The sequence below is a fragment of the Mycteria americana genome, chromosome 8, assembly GCF_035582795.1.
Source record: "Mycteria americana isolate JAX WOST 10 ecotype Jacksonville Zoo and Gardens chromosome 8, USCA_MyAme_1.0, whole genome shotgun sequence".
In the NCBI taxonomy this organism is placed as follows: Eukaryota; Metazoa; Chordata; class Aves; order Ciconiiformes; family Ciconiidae; genus Mycteria; species Mycteria americana.
The window spans coordinates 38111544-38130735 of NC_134372.1; the positions used below are offsets into that span (position 1 = coordinate 38111544).

At 46.6% G+C, this 19192-nt stretch overlaps 1 protein-coding gene across 1 annotated transcript in view; it reads right to left on the reverse strand.

Moving 5' to 3' along the window:
• Positions 1-4566: 4566 nt before the first annotated feature.
• Positions 4567-19192, reverse strand: part of SLC7A10 (solute carrier family 7 member 10) — a 44918-nt gene continuing 30292 nt past the window's right edge. The window contains 9 exon segments of the mRNA XM_075509876.1: positions 4567-4694; positions 5717-5894; positions 6251-6400; positions 9665-9761; positions 10885-10988; positions 11084-11207; positions 12906-13059; positions 14064-14189; positions 14971-15122. Of these exon segments, the coding sequence (XP_075365991.1) occupies positions 4567-4694; positions 5717-5894; positions 6251-6400; positions 9665-9761; positions 10885-10988; positions 11084-11207; positions 12906-13059; positions 14064-14189; positions 14971-15122 (1213 nt within the window).

The window sequence follows — 19192 nt, forward strand, 5'->3', positions numbered from 1 at the left end:
TTGTTGACAGCCTGTGCAGTGCAATAGATATGTCTTATGACAATCCAAGGAGCTAACTCAAAAAGCCTTGAGGGAATTACATATTTTTTAATCAGACCTTTCTGTGAGGGGAGAAGAACTGCTTTTGCTTACTTAAGATTTCTGGTCTTCACAGGAAACTGAGTTTTAATCTCCCAGGCAGGCGTTAGGATTTAAAATCCCGTACAAATGGCTATCTGCCTGTGCCCTGAACCTCGCAGGTAGCAAACCTCATCTCCTGTCTCCTGTCAGTCTCTTACCCCAGCAAACTGTTCACTTTTCAGATTCTGGCTCTTGTGGTCTTGGCTACAGGGATTAAATGGTGACTGAGGCTATGTGAGTGCTAGAGGTTTATGTTTCATTCCTTCTGCAATTCTATATGTTTCCTGCCTTGTGATGCCTTCTAGGTCTCCCTCCCTTCTATCGCTATCTCTTACCTTAGGACTTTAAGACAGATTTCTTTTTGGCCTCTCAAGGTCTCTTGGTCACCTTCTAATCCTTTTCCTTGGATTTTCCTTTTTCATTTGTCCAAGTGCAGAAGTTTCTCATTGAAGTTAGAGCACTGGTGAGAAGTGTCAAGGACCGAGGAGGTTTAAAAAACCAAAGAGGCTTTGCCTGTATTCATAGCTGGAGTTGGAGGTGGAGACAGGGCACACCCATCTGAACTCTAAAGCTTTAGGAAAAGACAAATTCCAAGCAAGGTTTACCCTTCATTTTTTTTACGTTTTCATTTAGGACACGTACTTCAATATCTCTCATAAAACTCCTCAGCAGCTGAACAGTTGCTAACTTCTTACCATTCAGTGCTTGGTACGAAGGGGCTGGAAAGCAAATGTGTTTTGTTTTCAAGAATTCACAAATAAGAGAGTGAAACATGAAAAATAACTTGACAAAGGCCTCTGAAAATGAAGCGTGGGACAGCACGTTTGGTGGGGGTTTGTTGGTTTGTTTGTTTGTTTGTCTGCTTTCCCCTCAAAGATGAGTAATTTTATTTAGCTTCAGCTCTTTGGCATGGAGAGGCACGGTTGGTTTCACAGCATTAGCCTGTTCACAGAAAAGCAATGGCAGCGGGCTCTGTCCCGGGCTTCCCAACCCACCAGAACTGGTCACCAGGCGATGGCAGTGCTCCTCCGGAGCCACACTCTAGTCCCGTGGTCGAAGGCCGAGGCAGGCTTGCGCTTTCAGGAGTGATTGAGTGTGGCTAATGAAATCTCGTCTGCATGTTTTTGGATACATTTTTTGTAAAGATGCTTCCACCTCAAATGCATTATTAAATACACAGCGACTCATCAATCCTTCTTGAGTTGGACGAAAGCTCTGAACTGATACGAGTCTCTTTCCTTGACCCTGCTGAGATCAAACTGTTCTGGTTTTATGTACTAACGTGAACTGAAAACAACAGATTCCTTTATCAAGGTTATGAAAAAGCTTGGGAGGGGCTGGGCCAGCAGCAGCACCTCTGCCTCATTCTCCCTGTGCTTCCCATCGGTGCTATTTTCCATTGAACACCATCTTATTTGGGAGAGGGACTATCTTCCCAGTCTGTTTTGCACAGCGCGTAGTCCAGTGACGTCGTGATCTGTTGCTGCTTTTCTCAATACTGTGAATGCAGATAAGAATAGTCCAATACATCTTTCATTGACTTTGCATTAAGCCTACTTACAGGTGGTACTCTTGTTAATACTTGCATTATCTCGTTTTCCCTCTCAAATTCTCTGAATGCTGTATTATTGCCAGCACTAAAAGAATAAACAGCACAGCGTATTTTTCTGTGTTACAGCCTCTAATATTTTATGCTACATAAATATATTAGCACATGATACATAGTCTTATGTAGTATTGCATTGCTTTTAAAGCTTTGTTTAAACTCCTTTCTTTTGGAAACAACTTGCTTTTCCGTATCAAGTATCACAATATTCTTGACATGCTTGTAGTGTCAGCTGTCTCAGGGTTTTTCTTTTGTTCACTGGGCTTTGAAATACTAGCAATTATGTCTCCTTTGGGCCTGTTGCTTCATCTTTTAGAAAAATCACACTTACACAGGGTTGAGCATACTGCTAAATTTCATTTAGCATATGAATTTATCTTTCTAGTTCTGTACATTGATTTCTATGGTTAGAAATTGTGGACATTAGGGACTAACTTTTGCAAAGTCTTTAAAAAATAATATATGTGATGTTGGGAGCACAGATGAAGCTGTTCCTAAAAATAAAATAAGACATCGCAGGACAGCTTTAGGGATTGGTATGTAATTCAAGGATGAACTCTACTAAACCATCCTGTTCTAAATTCAGCCTTCTGATTTAAGGCCAAATGTTGATTGTTTTAAAGCATGGCAGTATAATCAAGGAAAATTTGAGCCAAACCCAGTTAACAACTATGAGGCAATTGGTCCTTTAATTTTGCTTTTGATTTCCTTAAACAATAGCCAAGGAAAGCCTTGGGAGCAGTTACAGCACATTATTATTATTATTATTGTTGTTGTTGTTGTTGTTATTATTATTATTATTATTGCTACTACTACCTTTCTCATTACCGTACAGACTTCTTGTCTCAAGAGCTGCAAGGTTTCCATGCTGGCTGGTTTCCATACCTTAATTATTTAAACAAACAAAAATAAAACCACACCAAAACTTAGCAGTTCTGAAAGCAATCATTGTTGCTGGTGCTATAATACATTTAATTTTCCCACTAGATAATAAAGTTACTGAAAAAATTAATCTGTTGGAAATTATACCACAGAAAGTGGATTTTGAACTATGGAAAATAAGACTCGGCCAACAACTCAGCCACAAGAGCCTCCGACACGGGATAAGGGTTTGGGGTGCTGCTTAGCCAGTAGAAATAAGGGTGTTCTGTGAATTAAAAAAAAAAAAGGCAAGCTGAATATATATGATTTTCATTAGCAAACTTTATATAGTCATAACATTATTTAAGATGTGGAATCTCTCTTTACATGTGTCCATACGTACATACAAACCCACACCTTTTTCATTAGCTAAATATATATTTTAATCTTTTATGATTAACAGCTTTATACAAAGAATGTAAGTTGTGTTTCTTTTTCGTGTCTACCATCTGAAAGTTCAGAGAGAGATAGATAGATATTTTTTAAAAAATGCTTCTGAATAATGAATTGTGTTGGAAAGGTACGTTCCTTGAACTCGCTCCTTATTTTGAGTCTATTCTTGAATCTTTGTAGAGCATGTGGTACTTGACAAACTAAGAGATTCATGAGCCCTTGATTTTTGTACCAGGGTCTGTAACACATAGAAAGATACTTTTAAAATTAAATTCACATGGCTGTTACCAAGGCTACTGAACGTGATAGTTTTTGTTTCCCAAAGTTGCAAAAGCATAGTAGCGATTCAAAATATTGCTCAGAGCTGTTCTCGCATTTTGCATTTTTCAAACGATTCTTTGGTGTGAAAGTGGCCATATTGCTACAGCAGCAAATCTCTATATATTAATTAAATACGTGAACTAGATTTTTTCTAGTGTTTGCCACAAATAAAATATGCAAAACACTTTCTAAAGAGCATCTGATGTGAGAATGATTTAGGCTTGAGCTGAGCATAGTTGAAATGGGGAATTTGAAGCAACGTGACATCACCTGACACTTCAGTAAGAAGGAGAAACGTCAGGCTTCGTTCCCCTGTTTCCCTCGAGTTCCCACTGCTGAGCCCGCTGCAAACCCCTCCACAGCTCCGTCCTCCCCGCTTGGCACTGGGATCGTGCTGAGCTTCACACAAGAGTTCCCGGGCGGTGCAATGAGCTCCGTCCCCATCCGGGATACAGGAGTCCTGCTCCGCCTTTGCAAAAATGCTTCGGAATTGAGATACTTGAGATTTTATGGCTACATCTGTGTATTTTTTTCTCTGTGCCACCAAATGATGTCTGAACAGTCAAGCAAACTGTTGATTTTGTACCTTTTACTCTGAGGTCTGCCCAGGCTGGTTAGTGTTCAGCACAATGACCCTGCCCCGGCCGTGCCGGTGCTCGGGTGCTCGGACGGACGCGCTGTGCCCTTGCAGGTATGTGGAGCGATGATCTTTTGGATGTAACTTTGAAACCTCATGTGTTACATGGGGATTCACCCCACCCGGGGAGAGCAACAAGACTTTTCCTGCTGGGATGGGTGTCCCGTGGTCTCCTCGCTTTCTCTTGATTTCTCCACTTTGATTTTGCGTCGGGAGCTGCCCTACTTTTGAAATGCCTAAATTTGTATGTCTCTGATGGACCCTTATGGCTGCTAAAATCAGTATTCCAGAGCTGTATCTGTGCTGCTTTCCCTTGCTGAGCAAGTACGCTGCCAGAAAAAAACAACCAGCACCTTATTTTATATTTTATTTTTCTATTTTTTTCCTCTTTTTTTCTTTTTTTTAGGGAAAAACTAAAAGCTACAGATGCCATAAAGGGTGTAGCTCGTTTTATGGGCTTCACTATTGGAGCTCTAAAAACTGTTGTTTTTTTTTTTTTTTACAGAAAAAATTTTTGCAAAAATCAGCATGTAAACAAGAAGCCACTTCAGCCTTGGAGGCCGCGTCGTTATTTCCTCGCAGCCGTCTCGCTCGCCGGTCGCCGAGAGCGGGCTGAGGGTGCCTCCTCCTCCTCGGCAACTCCCCCCTGAGGGTAGACCACAAAACACAGCTTCTGTCCCCAGCATGTCAAGGACTCTGCGAAGAGCAAACATGCGGGTGGTTAATGGGGATGCTCTTCCAAACAAAAGTGCGATGCCGGGGCGATGCAACGAGTGAACGAACGTGCATCTTCCCAGCCGGGGCCGCGCGACCCTGCTGCACAGCCAACCGCCCCCTCCAACCCTTTTCGTCTCCAGCCCAGCCACAAAACAGTGTTTGCGAAGCAGGGGCAGGTTAAGACTGGGCAGCTTTAGGGATGCCCGTCACAGCCCTTCCCCGGCGCCTCGCAGAGCTGCTTGATGCTGTGCACGGCAGGCTGGCAGGGCCGGGCTGGGCTGGCTGCCAGCCCTCCTGGTCCTGCGTCGGCCCTGCGGCAGTGGTGGGGACCACTGGTCCTGGGGAGCTGCCGGCAGCGGAGCCCCACCGCAGCCGGTGGAAATGCCCCGGTCAGAGCGAAGGGCCTGGCTTGCTTCTTTGAAAGTCCTCACCTCGGAGCAAAACAATTAAAAGCCAAACACAACCAAAACATAGAAGTCTTAGGTGCAGTTTTCATTTCACGTGAGTGATAAAGTAAGGCTTTCTTATCTTTTGAGTATGAAACAATTCATCGTGTCATGCAGGGCGTGCAGCGGGATGTGCTGGTGGCACAGTGGGAGGAAAGCAGGGCAGGAGGGAGGCAGAGCTCTCGGCCATTTATTAGTCCTTTTTTGATAGCTCATTGAGTCTTTATATGCTTAAAGTTATACCCCTGTGCATCTGCTCCGGGACAGGCTGCCGTGAGTGAGCTGAGCGGGTGGGGAGGCAAAGGAGGCAAACGCACCCAGGAGTGAGAAAAGCAGTTGCTCAAAGGCAAGCGCTGTCTGGCCACAAAAATGCCGCTGAAGCCAGTGCCACTTTGTGCCCAGGGGCTGCCTGTGAGCGAGAGCGGTGGTCGGACTCGCGCGGGCGGTTCCCCGGCTGTTTTAGTGCCCGTGCGTCAGAGGTTAAGCAGATCCCTGCAGACCCGAGCACAACCAGTGGCCCCGGGAGCGCAGCGAGGCACCACGGCGCTGGCTTACCTATTAGCCTATTTACACACTTTGGTTTATTTCTCCAGTAGACTCCAAGAAAAAACACCGGCACGCCAGTTAAAATGATAATGAGTCCAACTCCACAGACGACCGGCTCGGAGTATAAGCTGAAGATCAGCAGAAATGCCCAAAACGCCAGGTAAGTGATGGGGACGAGGAGGTTCACCTGCCAGGAGAGAGCAGAGCAGAGCACGACTGTGCAGAGCAACAGCAGTGGCCGACTGCTGGGGGCTGTGGGGGCCTGCGGGCAGCGCTGTGGCTTCAGGACCCCCGTGGGTCGTACCCCCCTTCCCTCCACCGCTGTCCTCCTCTCTGCCCATCCCAGCAAGTTCACGAGGGGTCTGCCTGGGTATCCTGTTTTTACACTAATGGCACTTTGGGATGTGGCTGGGGACCTTAAGGGGTTACCACTACATCAAAAAATAGACTGTTCTTCAAAACGGGAGGATGGAGGGCTTGGTGTGCCTGTCCCGCCCTTCGCATCGCTATCGCAACCAAGAGATTTAGCTTTAACATTGTCACCTTGATAGGTCTGAAGATTTTGGGTTTCTTCCAGCGTAACACAATCAGGCCTATAATTGTTACTCCGTAGCAGAGGTAGTTAATAAATGACACGTAGTTGATTAGCGTGTATGTGTCTCCAACGAGCATGATGATAAGAGTGGCCAAACACTGCAAAGAGAGAAGAAAAAGGTCTTAGAAAGGTCTTAGAGGTCTAGAGGGTCTTAGAGTCTTAGAAAGGTCTAGAGAGGTCTTAGAAAGAGGTCTTACTAGAAGAGGTAGCTTAAAAGCAACAAAAGCAGTTAAGCTCCTTTTGTTTATGGCCCTTCCTGGGTGTCTGCTCCCTTCTGCAGTTCGATGCGTTACCCCTGAGCTGTGCCTCCAGGGCTGGGGCTGAATGGGGACCCAGGGTTATCTGGATGCCAAAGCCTGAGCCCCGTGGATCCGTTTATAAATACCCCGGGGTGCTGGCAGAGGTGGCTGCGCTGCCCGTGGCCAGCAGGCAGGGCTGGGAGGACTGGCGGGGGTCCCCGCGGCCCCACTCACCCATTTCTGTTGCCTGTTGTAAAAGCTATTGAACCCTATGGTGAGGACTCCTGATAAAAGAAGGATTTCTTGCAGGCTAACGTGTTGTGGTCAGTGCACTACATTGTCGCAGGTGCCCTGTATATTATAGAGAATAAGAGCTTTGCCCTTTCCCCCCACCAGCCCACAGCTCATGCTGCAGATGACCGGCATCATTAATCTTTTGAGCAATACTGGTGTTCGGAAACTGGCAGACGGACGGTGGAAATTTCCGTGACTATACTTGGTTGTTTGTACTGTACTTCTGCATAACTCTGTAAAGCCAGGAGAGCTGGCTCGGGGGCCAGGGGGTTGGTGCTTGGGTCCCGCACCCTTGCCCGTCGGTTCCCCAGAAGCTGAGCTGAGCCCCTGCCTGCACCACGTACCGGTCCTACGAACGTTGGCTGCTGGTGGCCAGAGCCTGAGGGAAACTAAATATCCAAATCCCTCCAGAGAGCGCTCGGGATTTGGGGCTGTGTTACTCCAGGCTCTCTTCTTGCTTATGTCCCTTTCTTAATTAGCTGTTTCAATAGCAAAGTCCCCTCGGGAGGGAGGGCTATGGCACCACTGGCACCAGGAGTTATGCTCCACTGCAATCAAACGACCCTTTGGTCCCCCTGCTCCCCTGTTCAAAGCCTCACAGGCTTGGCGGGGGTGGGGGATTTCAACACGTTGAGCAGTCTCACCACAAAATGGATTTAAAATAGGACAGTGCTTTGTATCTGTGTCATGTAACATGTTCCCTGCTTTCCTCTGACAGGCACACGGTGTCGTACACACGTATGACCCTCTCCTGCCACTAAGGGGTTTTGCAGTGACGCCGCTTGGAGCAGTGAGATTTTGTGCGTAGGTGACACCGATGTGTCAGATCTGCTCACGGCGTGGGCCTGATCCCCGAGTGGTACGAGGCTGCAGAGGGGCTTGCTGCTCCTGCCCATCGCCTGGCCACAGCCTCGGCACGGCAGGCGGGAGAGCCGGCCACTCCCCACTGTCTTGCAAAAAAACCCCAGTCTGTTTATTTTACATTTAGCTTGGCTCCTTCATTTTTGAAAGGATTAGTAAAAATACAGGTCTCGCTGGTGATGTTAAAAAGGCCTTTCTCCACGTACAAAGAAACCTTTCTCCATGCAAAGAGCTAGGTGTGATTCATTGGAAGGGAAAAAGGAACCTGATGTATTAATTAGGTTTGCCTAAAGTCTGACCCAGTTTGCTATTGTAGCTGCCTACACTATATTATTTTTATATTTCTATTTGTTAAGAAATTAATATTTCCTAGCAGCACTTGATATACCCTGAGCTGCATTAAAACGCCTTCACATGATGAATTGATATGCAGCGTTGGTTCTGTGATTTGCACTGTAATTCAAGGGGATGGTTAGAGGAGAGCGGGGGGCTGGCGTTCGCCTGATTGATCGGCCAGCTCGGCTCAGGCAGCCCGCTCGTGTCGAGGCTGTTTCACAGCGAAACAGCCTATGAAACTCAGCATGTTATTTCAGCCGATGCATTTTTAAGGACAAAGGACTTGGGCTTCATCGGCACCAGCAGAGCTGAGCTGCCCACGGGAGCCCGGGATGTGGCCAGCGCTCCCTGGCTGCCCGGGGCAGGGCAGACCGTGGGCAGTTTACCCCAAAACCCTGCATGGGCAACAGGCGAGATGTTTGTGGCGGGGCACTAAGCCCCAGGAATGCTGTAAAGCCTCAGATATTTTGTCATAAAAGTGGAATGTGCAGGAGGCTTATTTGGTGGAATTTGGTCTGGGTGTATTGTGCCAGAACTGCTGTTAGAGGCAGGAGACACATAAATGTGCGCTTCCTAGTGCATCTGGGGTCAAACCCTCGCTGTTTCAATATCAGTGGCAAATCTGGAGCTGGCAGCAGTTGGTGCAGCCGAGATTTCAAGCAAATGCCCTTCAGGGAATTCCCTTGCTCGGGCCATGCAGCCGCGGACGGCAGCACCAGGAATCATTTCCCTCTTTAACATCTTTGGCACCACAGTAAAACCCATCACATATTCTAGCTTCACTATTGGTAAATGTGTATAAAGCTCTTTGTTTCAAATAATAACTTCTGTAAGTCATTAATACCATGGACATTTATGCTGTATAAAAAGTTAGAGAAATCTTCTTCCTGCGGGAGCACACCGGCAACCTGACCAGCCCCAAGCCCTCCCGACACTTGGCCCGTTGGTTTCTGATCTTTGCAGGTGACCTCTTGTCTGCCTGATGTACCACTCAGCAGATGCTTTATTTGGGGCCACTGTAATCATTGTTCCTACTTTATTTTTTGGCCCACAGAAAAGAAATACTCCTGGTCCTCAGAGCACTGCCCGATCATCCCTCACAAGATGTCTTGCTTGTTGAGAGTAAAGTAACGTTTGGAGCACTTTGTCCTCTCCCTGGGACCTGCCGTGTCTCTGGCTTTGGCGGCGGGATCTGAACCACACCTGCTCAAGTGGGATTAGCAGTGACCATGGGGATTTCCAAATGTTTGTGGAAAGCAGGCAAAATTGGTCAAAAGAGCTCGTCTTTTCTTAAACAAAGTATCTCTGTTTCAAAAGCCAGACTCTATCTCTGCTGTGGGTAGGACAAGTGGTAATGGGCTTATATTGCAGCTCAAGTTAGGCATGAGGGAAACCCTCCAAGCATCATGGGTGGCTGGGAGTCGGAGAGGTTATTTCGGAGGCTGAAGGTTGCTCCTCCCTGGGGCCGTCGGAGCTGCTCAGCCAGCACCCACCAGCAGCACTCCAGGCCTACTCGCTTCTCCTCCTCTGGGGTAAAATGGCCTCTCAAGGATTTTTCCAGCTCTCTTGTCCACGATTCAGTATTTCTAAGAGCAGGTTACAGCGTGACAGAGCAGGGACGGTAAAACTTACACAGACGAGCAGGGCAGGGATGGGCGTGCAGTGCTTGACGTGGATCATGGCAAGCAAACTCGGCAAGTGGCCTTCTCGGGCACCAGAGAAACATAACCTGGAAATAAGAATAGTAATGCTGAGTCCACTGGGTGTACAAGAACATCTTCAGTATCAGCCATATAATGTCTCTAATCTCAACCGCCCACATCGGTCTTGCCGTGGAAGGGAGCTGCAGCCTGTGGGTGCTGGGCTGTGACTGGGGAGACGACTAGAGATTGCCTGTGTAACCTGGTGTAAGTTATTTAAACTAGGCCGTTCAGTATATGAGGCTTTTAACAGTTAATGTCATCTGTGAAATGACCTGCTCTGAGATGCCAAATTACCTCTGACGAGGAGGACCGAAATCTGTCCAGTCCCTGCCTGCTGGCCAGCGTTGCCTCCTTACCCAGGGTAGGATGAATACTGTGAAGGTTGTGCGGTGATCAGCCATACATAGCCAAGGCATAAAACCCCTCACAGATAATATTTCCAGTGTCAAGAGGGTTTTGGATAAGGTTTAACATGCCTTAAGATTTCACTTTTAAGTGCATAACCTGTTACATATGCACTCGGATTTGTTGCATCTCATTATACTCATGGAAGTGCTGAGATAAGTAACTTTCTCAAGGTACTTAAGACTTGAGTCATTTCCTCAAAAAACTTTTTACAACTTTTTAATTAAGTTCAGAGAGGTCAATTAATATAAATAGACTTTATAGACTACAATATAACAGACTTTACAGATTCCAGCCCCGCTACCAGCAGCGTGCATGCAAAGCATCTTGCCTGAAAGGAGTTTTCATAGCACGGGAATGACTATGTCTGACTGGGAACAGCACCAGGCCCTAAAACCCCTCTTGGAGTGAAGCACGGTTTAGCTTGTAGCTACTGGAACTTTATTGCTGTAAAATGACTTTGATTCCACACTAAAGCCGTGCTTGGCTCTCACTGTGAGTTATTCTACATCTGCAGACACTTTCAGTAGCTTGTAAGGATTATTTTGCAAGGATTCCGCGATTCAATATTACATTTCCTGATTCGAAACAGAGCAATTCATAACTGAATGTATCCAACATGCCCAACAACGACCTCATGCTGTACAACATCCAAAACGTCTAGCTAGCATTTCTTTAGCAAATGCAATTAAAACAGTCCCTCCCCAAATAAGATAACGTTCATAAAATTGTACTCCATCTAACCTTGATGAGGTAAAAAGGTATCCATTTATTCCTCCAAATGTAGATAGGGCCACTGAGACTGGCATAACCCAGGAAAAATAGCCCAGTAACTTTTCACCAAATGTCTAAAGCAACAGAAGGCAGAGAAACTGAAATACACCGCAAAGCACAGAACCGAAATCAAAGTGTATTTTAGACATCCAGGGAATGGTTTACTTACTACCGCCACAGCGTTGGAGGACAAGAGCTCTTGGGGTGACATGGCAGTGAAATATGCAATGTTGGTGAACGTATACACAAATGTCACCAATGGGATGGATATGAATATGGCACGAGGTAGGTTCCTAATAAAAGAATTAGGAGGGTAGATAAGAAATTACAGTCACGCACAGTGAGACCACAACAACCGTGTACGGCCCGGGGGAGGTCACCCAGCTGGGTGGGTTCATCGGCTGTTTCTCTGGCGGGGAGCAGCACTTCCACGGCTCTGACCCACTGCAGGCTGGAGAAGGCTAAAGGTGCTGCGAAATGCCACGTCTGCAGGGGAGCTCCCTGGAACAAAAATACCACGGGCTCCCTTTGGGCTGTTGGTGGGGATCAAGGCAGCGTGTTGCTGAAAAATGAAATAGCTGCTTCTCAAAAGCCCTATGTACAGGCACCGGTGGTGGAATAAAATGCCTCGTTTTGCTTTACCTTCACCTGCTCTGAAAAGGAACGGGATCCTGTTGTTCAGGTGGCTGCCTGGGCCCGTCCCGTGCCGTAAACCTGGTCTGGTCATACAACACCGTGGCAACTTACAGTAGCACAGATGTAGATGTACTTGATGTCCGATCCAGAGACCTCCTTAGAGGTGGACACCTGAACTGTTCTGTATCTAACGCAATAAGGCATTTTTCTGTGTGTGTCACATTTGGAAAAAAGTTTTTTTAAAAAACGTATTTAACCTTTGTGATTTTGAACAGATTTAATAAAAATGAGAAGTGTTTTTCGTTATCCAATTATTTTTTTATATTTTAGTTTCCCCTTAGAGGCTGCAAAAGCAATTTAAAAAAGGCCATTCACTCCTTTTTCTCTTTATTTCTCAACTAAGGCCATATTTGCCTTATTTAAGTCATAACTTTTCATTATTCAGCTTTGAAATTGTGGTGGTCCATTAAAATGTTGGTGTTTTATTGAGGGAACACATTACCACACTTTCTTTATTCCTGCCAAGATCTCTGCACGTGCACTTTGCCACTCACTAGCGTGAAGGCATGTGCAGAGCTGCTGGTCAGGCTGCAGCTTTAATTCATTCCCACCCAGGCTGTGTAATAGCTTAAACTTCTCCTTATTTAATTGCTGTGTGCATTGGATGCCCAGAAATAACTAACGCTCCGAGAGCTGCTCTTGGCATTTGTCATTCCACTTCATCAGCTCAGAAATGCTGAAACATTTGAGCTTCGCTTTACTAAACTAAAATTCACTTTCCCTCCAGCTTTCCCAGCCTGCTCATGATAAATCGTTTCCAAGCCCCTTCCCGAACCCAGGACCAGCAGCGACCCGACGTCGGTCGCCCCGCCGGGCAGGTGCCTGCAGCCACGCTGGGGCGGGGAGCGCTGCCTTCACCACGCAATGCCTTTCTAATCTTCTCTTTCAGGTGTCTGTGGAAGATCCCCTTTGGGTGAAAAAGCAAAGCGACTTCCAGCATAATTCAGCATTTTTCTAATAGAAGTGATTCTCCCTATAGATACTCGTGTGGCATCTCATCAATGGTTAATTTCCTGCTATAGAAGCACTGTATGATTGAATAGTGCCATAAAGATACTGCTTTGTCTACAGGCTTGTTTGATTCAGTTAATGCCTTATGCAATATATTCTTAATTTCAGTATTCCTTTACCTTGCCTGCTACCTGTTCTAAACAAAAAATCTCTCTCTCCTTTAGAAAGACCGGTCCCATAGACATGGACGGACATCGCTGCAGCTTATTAAATGAATATTACCAGATGGCTCCAATGTCTCAGCACTTCAAGAAAATGTGGATGGCATGGAAATGGATACTTGCCTGCGGGGATCAACCAGTTCTTCTGTTACATAGTTCAAGAAGTTCCAGCCACTGAACGCAAATGACCCTTGAAGAAAAGCTAAGGCTAAATGCCCCACGGATGGAGTCATCCAAAAATTGAATGCATTGCTTGGTGTCAGCTCTTCATAGTTTCCTGCACAGAGAGCGCAAGCAAGAGGTTAAGCCACCCCTACCTACTGAAGACACTGGAAAATAGGTAAACTTTTGCTTTTTATTCTTTATTTTTATTCTTTATTCCTTATTGGATTTGGGATTTTATGCTCTTCATGTCACCGTGGGCTGGCATTGTACTTGCAGTGCTTTCTGCGGCACAGTGTCCTGGGGAGGCAGCTCGGGCTGTACGCAGAGGCATCCCTCACTGCCATCTGTGCCGTGGCGCTGGCCTCACCCCCGCGACTCATGGGACCCTTTGCCAACCTGCACTGTCTGTGCATGGCTCCTTGGCGGGGTAAATTCCTACCTGTTCTTAGTGTGGTCTTCTTTTACAAGCATTTGTTGTTGTTTAGTAGAAATACTGAAAAATAAAATGTCTATGGGGCTGGAAGATTTTTTAAGATTGTGGGACTATTACCACTGAGAAAACAAGTTTTCTGCTCTCTGTAAATGTCATATTGCATCTTCCTTTATATGACTCATAATATACATGATAAAAACATTGTGACCCTTTTGTGTTTTCTGCTTTCCATTAAGTTGGTGAATCAGTGCGATTTTTTTTTGCCTATTTTTAATCTTATAAGTGACTTTTTGTAGGAAACTGGACTAGTGCTCAAAATGAAGCAGGTGTCTTCCTGCCCTGGCCAAGGCATCGCTTATTCATTTTACACCCAGAGCACTTCAAATTTAAGGAAAATACAACACATTAAAAAAATTCAGTAACTATTGCGAAACACCCTCAGCTGCCCTCCTTTATTCTACCAAAACCGACAAGGCGGGCCGGACAGGGACTTGTTTAAGGGCATACAGCTGATTTCTCTGTTGTGCCATCCTTTCCACAGCTGTGTGAGTACACAGCCCCGCAGCTCTGCTAAACTCAGCGCTCCTTCGGGTCGGTTTATAAGGAGGAAACAGAGCAGTAAGCGGGGAAAATCGAGTCTATCAACAGTACCATACCCGTGTTAGAGCTGTCTCACAGAGTACCTTTAAAGATCTGTATGAAGCCCACAGTAATGATAAGGGCCAGGGCTAAGAGTTTTCCTGCTGTAAATATATCCTGAATGCGCGTTGCCCATCGAACGCTGGAGCTGTTCACCCAGGTCAGGAGGACTGGAGAGCAAAAGACTGAATTCAGTGAAATGAAATTATGTTTATTTAAGAACACACAAAGCATTGAAAAACACAGACTGACGTGCACGTTCCTGCGGGGAGCTCTAGCGTGGCCGGGAGCGAGGGTGAGGAGGAGCGTTGCCTTGCCCTAGGAGATTCCCAGCTGCGGGGGCATCCCTGGCAGCCAGCAGCCTTCCCCGCTCGGGCGCTGCCAGTCGGGGCTCCCCCCAGCTCTAGCTACTGTGCCCGAGCAGTGCTCAACGTGCAGGGATCACCGCCTCCTCGAGGAAACGGTGAACGTCTTCAGTCTCTGTAGCTCTGGTTTGCTTTTGCTGGCTCCACAAGTAATTAATGCCGAGCCGGTGGCGTGCTGCGCTTCCTACATGCTTGCATTTGTGAATGTAAAAGACTAGGAAGGGCTCAAACGGTGGTGGGTGGCCTGTGCTGGTGGGTAACCTGTCCTGGTGGGTCACCCATGCCGGGCGCCCATGGCTCTGCAGGGAGCACGGCACTGCCCCATCCCACAAGCTCACCTGCCGCAATTTTCCCCAGGACCTGCAGGGATTCGGGTGCTGTTGTGCCCTGCTCCAGCCCACTGTGCTTGCTGCAGGCAAGTGGGAAGGGACTGAATATCCTGCACCGGTCATGGTGCCCATCCTGGGACCTCCCTGCTTGCCTTTTGGGTTGTGGCTGTGACCCCAGCCTGGCTGGAGCGGCCCCTCAAGTGGTCCCATGTAAAACCGAGGCAAGCTTTGTGTGTGCGCAAGAAGCAAATACTCACGTAAACACACCATGGAGAGGATCCTGGAGGCATTATAGGGGGGGATACAGTTAGGGAAGACGGGCTGCAGGACATAGTTTGAGAAGGTCAGCGCAATGACGGCCAGACTGGTTGGGTACATGATAAGCACCGCGCTCCACAGCAGCAGAAACCTGAAAAGAGAAGAAAAAGCACAAGAAAGCAGTGCTGGGGGTGTGCCGGAGGAGGTAACGCACGCTCGGCCGTGCAGTGCTTCGGGACAGCTCCCGAGGCATCAGGACCAAGCACCTTTGTCCTGGTCACACCTAACAGTCACCTACTCGTGCCTCCCCTCATCCCTTTTCCCATGTTCCCAGCACAATCTGGATTTTAAAGTAAACATTTTTAAGCAAAGCACAGTTTAGGGACGTATGAAAGAGTGAGGATTATGCCTAGTGGCACACTTTGATTTAGCTCTGTATGTCAAAGTGAAAGCATCTCTGTGGCTCCTGGGCTGACGCGTTACTGCAGCAGATGGCAGTCCCTACACTGAAGGCATCTCTGAAGGGTTTCAGCAGGGTCCCCAGCTGTGGGCCAGCTGCACTCTCAGGGCTGCTACCGGCTCCCCACCGGTCACTGGGGGGGTTTCTTGTCACCGTTCGGGTTGGCTCTGCAACCTGGGCCAGGGCAGCTTAGTGCTGCAGTATTCTGCGATCATTCAGCTGGGATCCACCCAGGCTGGTTGTCTGCCTCCAGCTGTGGCTGAAGGTCATTGCACCAAACGAGGTACCCTTGCAAATATAAAGTGTGAGATATTTTGGTTTCTCACTCTGGGAAAAGGAAAAACAAATACTTATCTTATAAAAGCAGCAGTGGATCTGGTTAGTGTTTTAAAATATTTGAAGTATTATTATTTCTGTAGTGAGTAGTCATTGCAAGAAAGTGAAATCCTTCTTGCCATGTACATACACGCACAGATACATACACATTAATTCATTCATATACATGCACAAATGTAATGTGCAGGGATGCTGAGCACAAATGAGGATCAGAAATGATATTTCCAAATAAGGCAGTATAATTTCTAGATTACATGGGTTGCTCTTTTAAAGGCTGCTTCCTCCCAGCGTGCTGCCTGCTGCCAGCCCCTTAAATCTGGCTCAGCTGGGGGAGTGCTGCTTGCTGGGTGCTCCTTGGGCAGAGGTGGTGAGTGTCTCTCAGTCCCCTCCTTTACTTTGCTTTGTTGTTTCTGAGAAGTATGGGGCAATCTGATGCTTCCTTTTTCTTATTAACTACTAGGGAGTTAATTTGGTAAACTGGCATGATGCAAGAGCTGGTTACCTTCCCAAATGGCACTATTGTTTTTAAAACTCAGGAGGTTCTTTTGTTTCTCTTTATTTTGTTGTGTGACTCCTTTTTTTTTTTCAATTTCTAATGTTTTTCATCGTGGTTCACAGCAGTTTCCTCCAGTAATTACTTTGTGCTATTTGATGCTGCAGGTGGTGTACTCAGTTTGGGGTAGCTCTGCAGACCCTGCTTGCTGGGTGAGTTAACCCAGCTGGTCCCCACCGAAGACTAAATATGACTTAAAGACTGCAATAATAATTTGGTGATAGGGTTAGGATGCTGGTGGTGCTGAGCGAGGTCAAGTTCAGCCCTCATTGCCCCTGCACGAGCCCCAGCTGTGTGTGCGGGGCGGTGCTGCTGGCAGGGCTCGGGCAGAGCTGCACGCCGGGGGCTTTGGTGGGCAAAGGCCACCAGCTCTTCCCTGTCACATTTATCTTAGCCCATACAATTTATGTAGGCTGAGAACTGTGTTCAGCTGAAAATGTTTAGTGGGGAGAGTGACTCTGAATATTTCAGGCAAAATCGGCCCTTGCTGCTATGTTGTAATATGGAGTGCAGTTGGTATATATAATAACAGTTGGTATTGGGTAGAATATGGTTTAATGGGAATGTGAATAATTCAATAGATTTCTGACAGTCAATTTGTTTCATGCTGAATTGAAATACATGCAGGACTGATAACACCAATTAAAGTAAATGCAGAATTTTAGCAGAGAGTGATGAAGTTGCACTGTCAAATGGGAAGCTCAAATGAGAGATGGCATTAAAATAAGAAGGAAGCTTGCCTAAGATGTCGGCGCACTTCTATCTTGTTTTTCCAGGTCAGTTTTAACCAAAGCCTGGTTCTGAGAAAGATATTGACGCTGGTCACTCAGCTCACGTTCATGCCCCTGAACATCCAGCTGTTGCGGCTGGGGCTGCACCGCTGAGCACTTGCCTTGCTCTCGCAGAGCCGTCGGCAGCTGCCAAGGGTGGGATGAGGAGCTGGAGGCCCAGCCAGCTGGGGATGGCTGTTCTTGAGTTAAATTGCTCGTGGGGAGGTGGCATTTGCTGTGGCTGGCAGGCAGGAATTAATCCCAATGTGATTACCCAACACTCTGTGTCTTCTAGGAAGTCTTTGCTTTTAAAGCACCGCCTTTTATCATCTGTTGTGTAGGAAGAGTTAAGAGTACAATTTCCTTAGCAAAGAACAACTGTTCCAGATCAGCTATAATTAATTAAAGTGACACAGGGCTGAAATTTCCTGCAGACATAACTGAGCTTCAGATGTCCTTGCTATCGCGGTGCACACAGTTTGACAAAATGAGGTGCAAGCTGAAGGGCTGGAGGTGCGCTTTCTGCCCTGGCAGTTGTGCAGAGGGAGCGTAACCAGCGCTGGGACCCCAAAGTCCAGCTTGAAGCAGGGAGAAGTCATCGTGGCACACCTGCAGTTTCTTTGCCTGTCTTCAAATGGAAGCTGGGGGAATTACTGCCCCGAGGGCTGAGCTGTGGCACGGAGGGTGTCAGGAGCCGAACCCTATCTGATAGGCTTTCACAGTTACTCAGTAATTCACAGCACTGCAAGAACCCGAGAAGTTAAATTTCTCTCGTTGCTGACTAAGAAGCGATCAGACCTTTAGAAGCAGGCTTGAGACAGCTGGATGTAGAGAAAAAGGAAGGTGTAGCTGCTCTTGTCATCCCCCCCCGCCCCGAACACCGGAGTTTGTGTGGGAAAGCTGAGCTCCTGCATGGGCTGATGGCAAAAGGGCTGGTAAAATAACCTCCCTGCCTGTATGCTGAGCAAACTGTGGTTGTGCGTAACGAGCGTCAATAGCTGCTAGCTGGATGGTCTCTGCTGTGGTTTTTGTCGTTGAGTCTGATCCAAAGTCCATTGAAGTTAATGGCTATCCTCCCATCAATGTGCATGCGCATTAGATAATATCACTAATTAGATTTTTTCCCCCCACTTTAGGAACATGCTGGAATAAGTGACAATCTGTGGTGGGACATGCTGCTTTTGGGAAGGTGTGGCATTCACGTGGAAGTGCCAGTCATCCCTGGACGAAAACTGAATTTTTTGCAGCTATCTCTGCATACTAATTTCCTCACCTGTGGAAAGAAATGAACAGCATGGTTTGATCTGGGTCTCTAATAGTCTAGTGGACTTTGTGAAATTGGTTCTCAAACATGTATTTGGGATATGCCTGTACTCCCAAGAGGATCTCGCATTAGATATTTTATATCACGGAGTCAAAGCAGCCTGTGAAAATAGAAAATTAGAGTGTATCCTACTTGTGTGTCATTAACAAAAGAAAATAGTTTGAAATAGACGCTGTAGTACAGATCACCTTATCAGGGGAAAAGCTGAACTGGTTTAAGAAAGTTGGAGCTAGTTACAATATTATTGATATTATCCTACATTGCTGAAAGAAGTATTGCCTTTGGAAACTTTAGATTTTTGTAACAACAGAAAGGAAATATAGAAGTATATTTGAAGCATGTTTTACTTGCAGTTTGGAGTGACACTTATCAAAGCTTTGGCTTAGAGCTCTCTGCTGGTTTCAATACTACTGATTTTTAGTAAGGACGTATGTCATCAGTCACTGCTGGTGAGGCAGCTGCGTTAGTTGCAATGTTATTGCTGAGCATTCAGAAGCAGTTGTGTTTATCAGAAATGCACTAGTGAGTGTTTCATGAAGCTGAATTTATGAACTGTCTTCAGCAAGAATACATATTAAACCTATTATTTAGTATTTTGGGTAATGTTTTTTTTTTGACCTGTACAGAGACGCAAGCCCATATGCATGTAGGATGAGCTGTGCTCAGACGGCTCCAGCAGCATGGGACGTGGCACATTCCCTGCAGTTAGTGTGCTCATACACAAATGCTATTTAAAACCAAGATGATTTCTAAATGAAGATGAAAGCGGGAAGTCTGC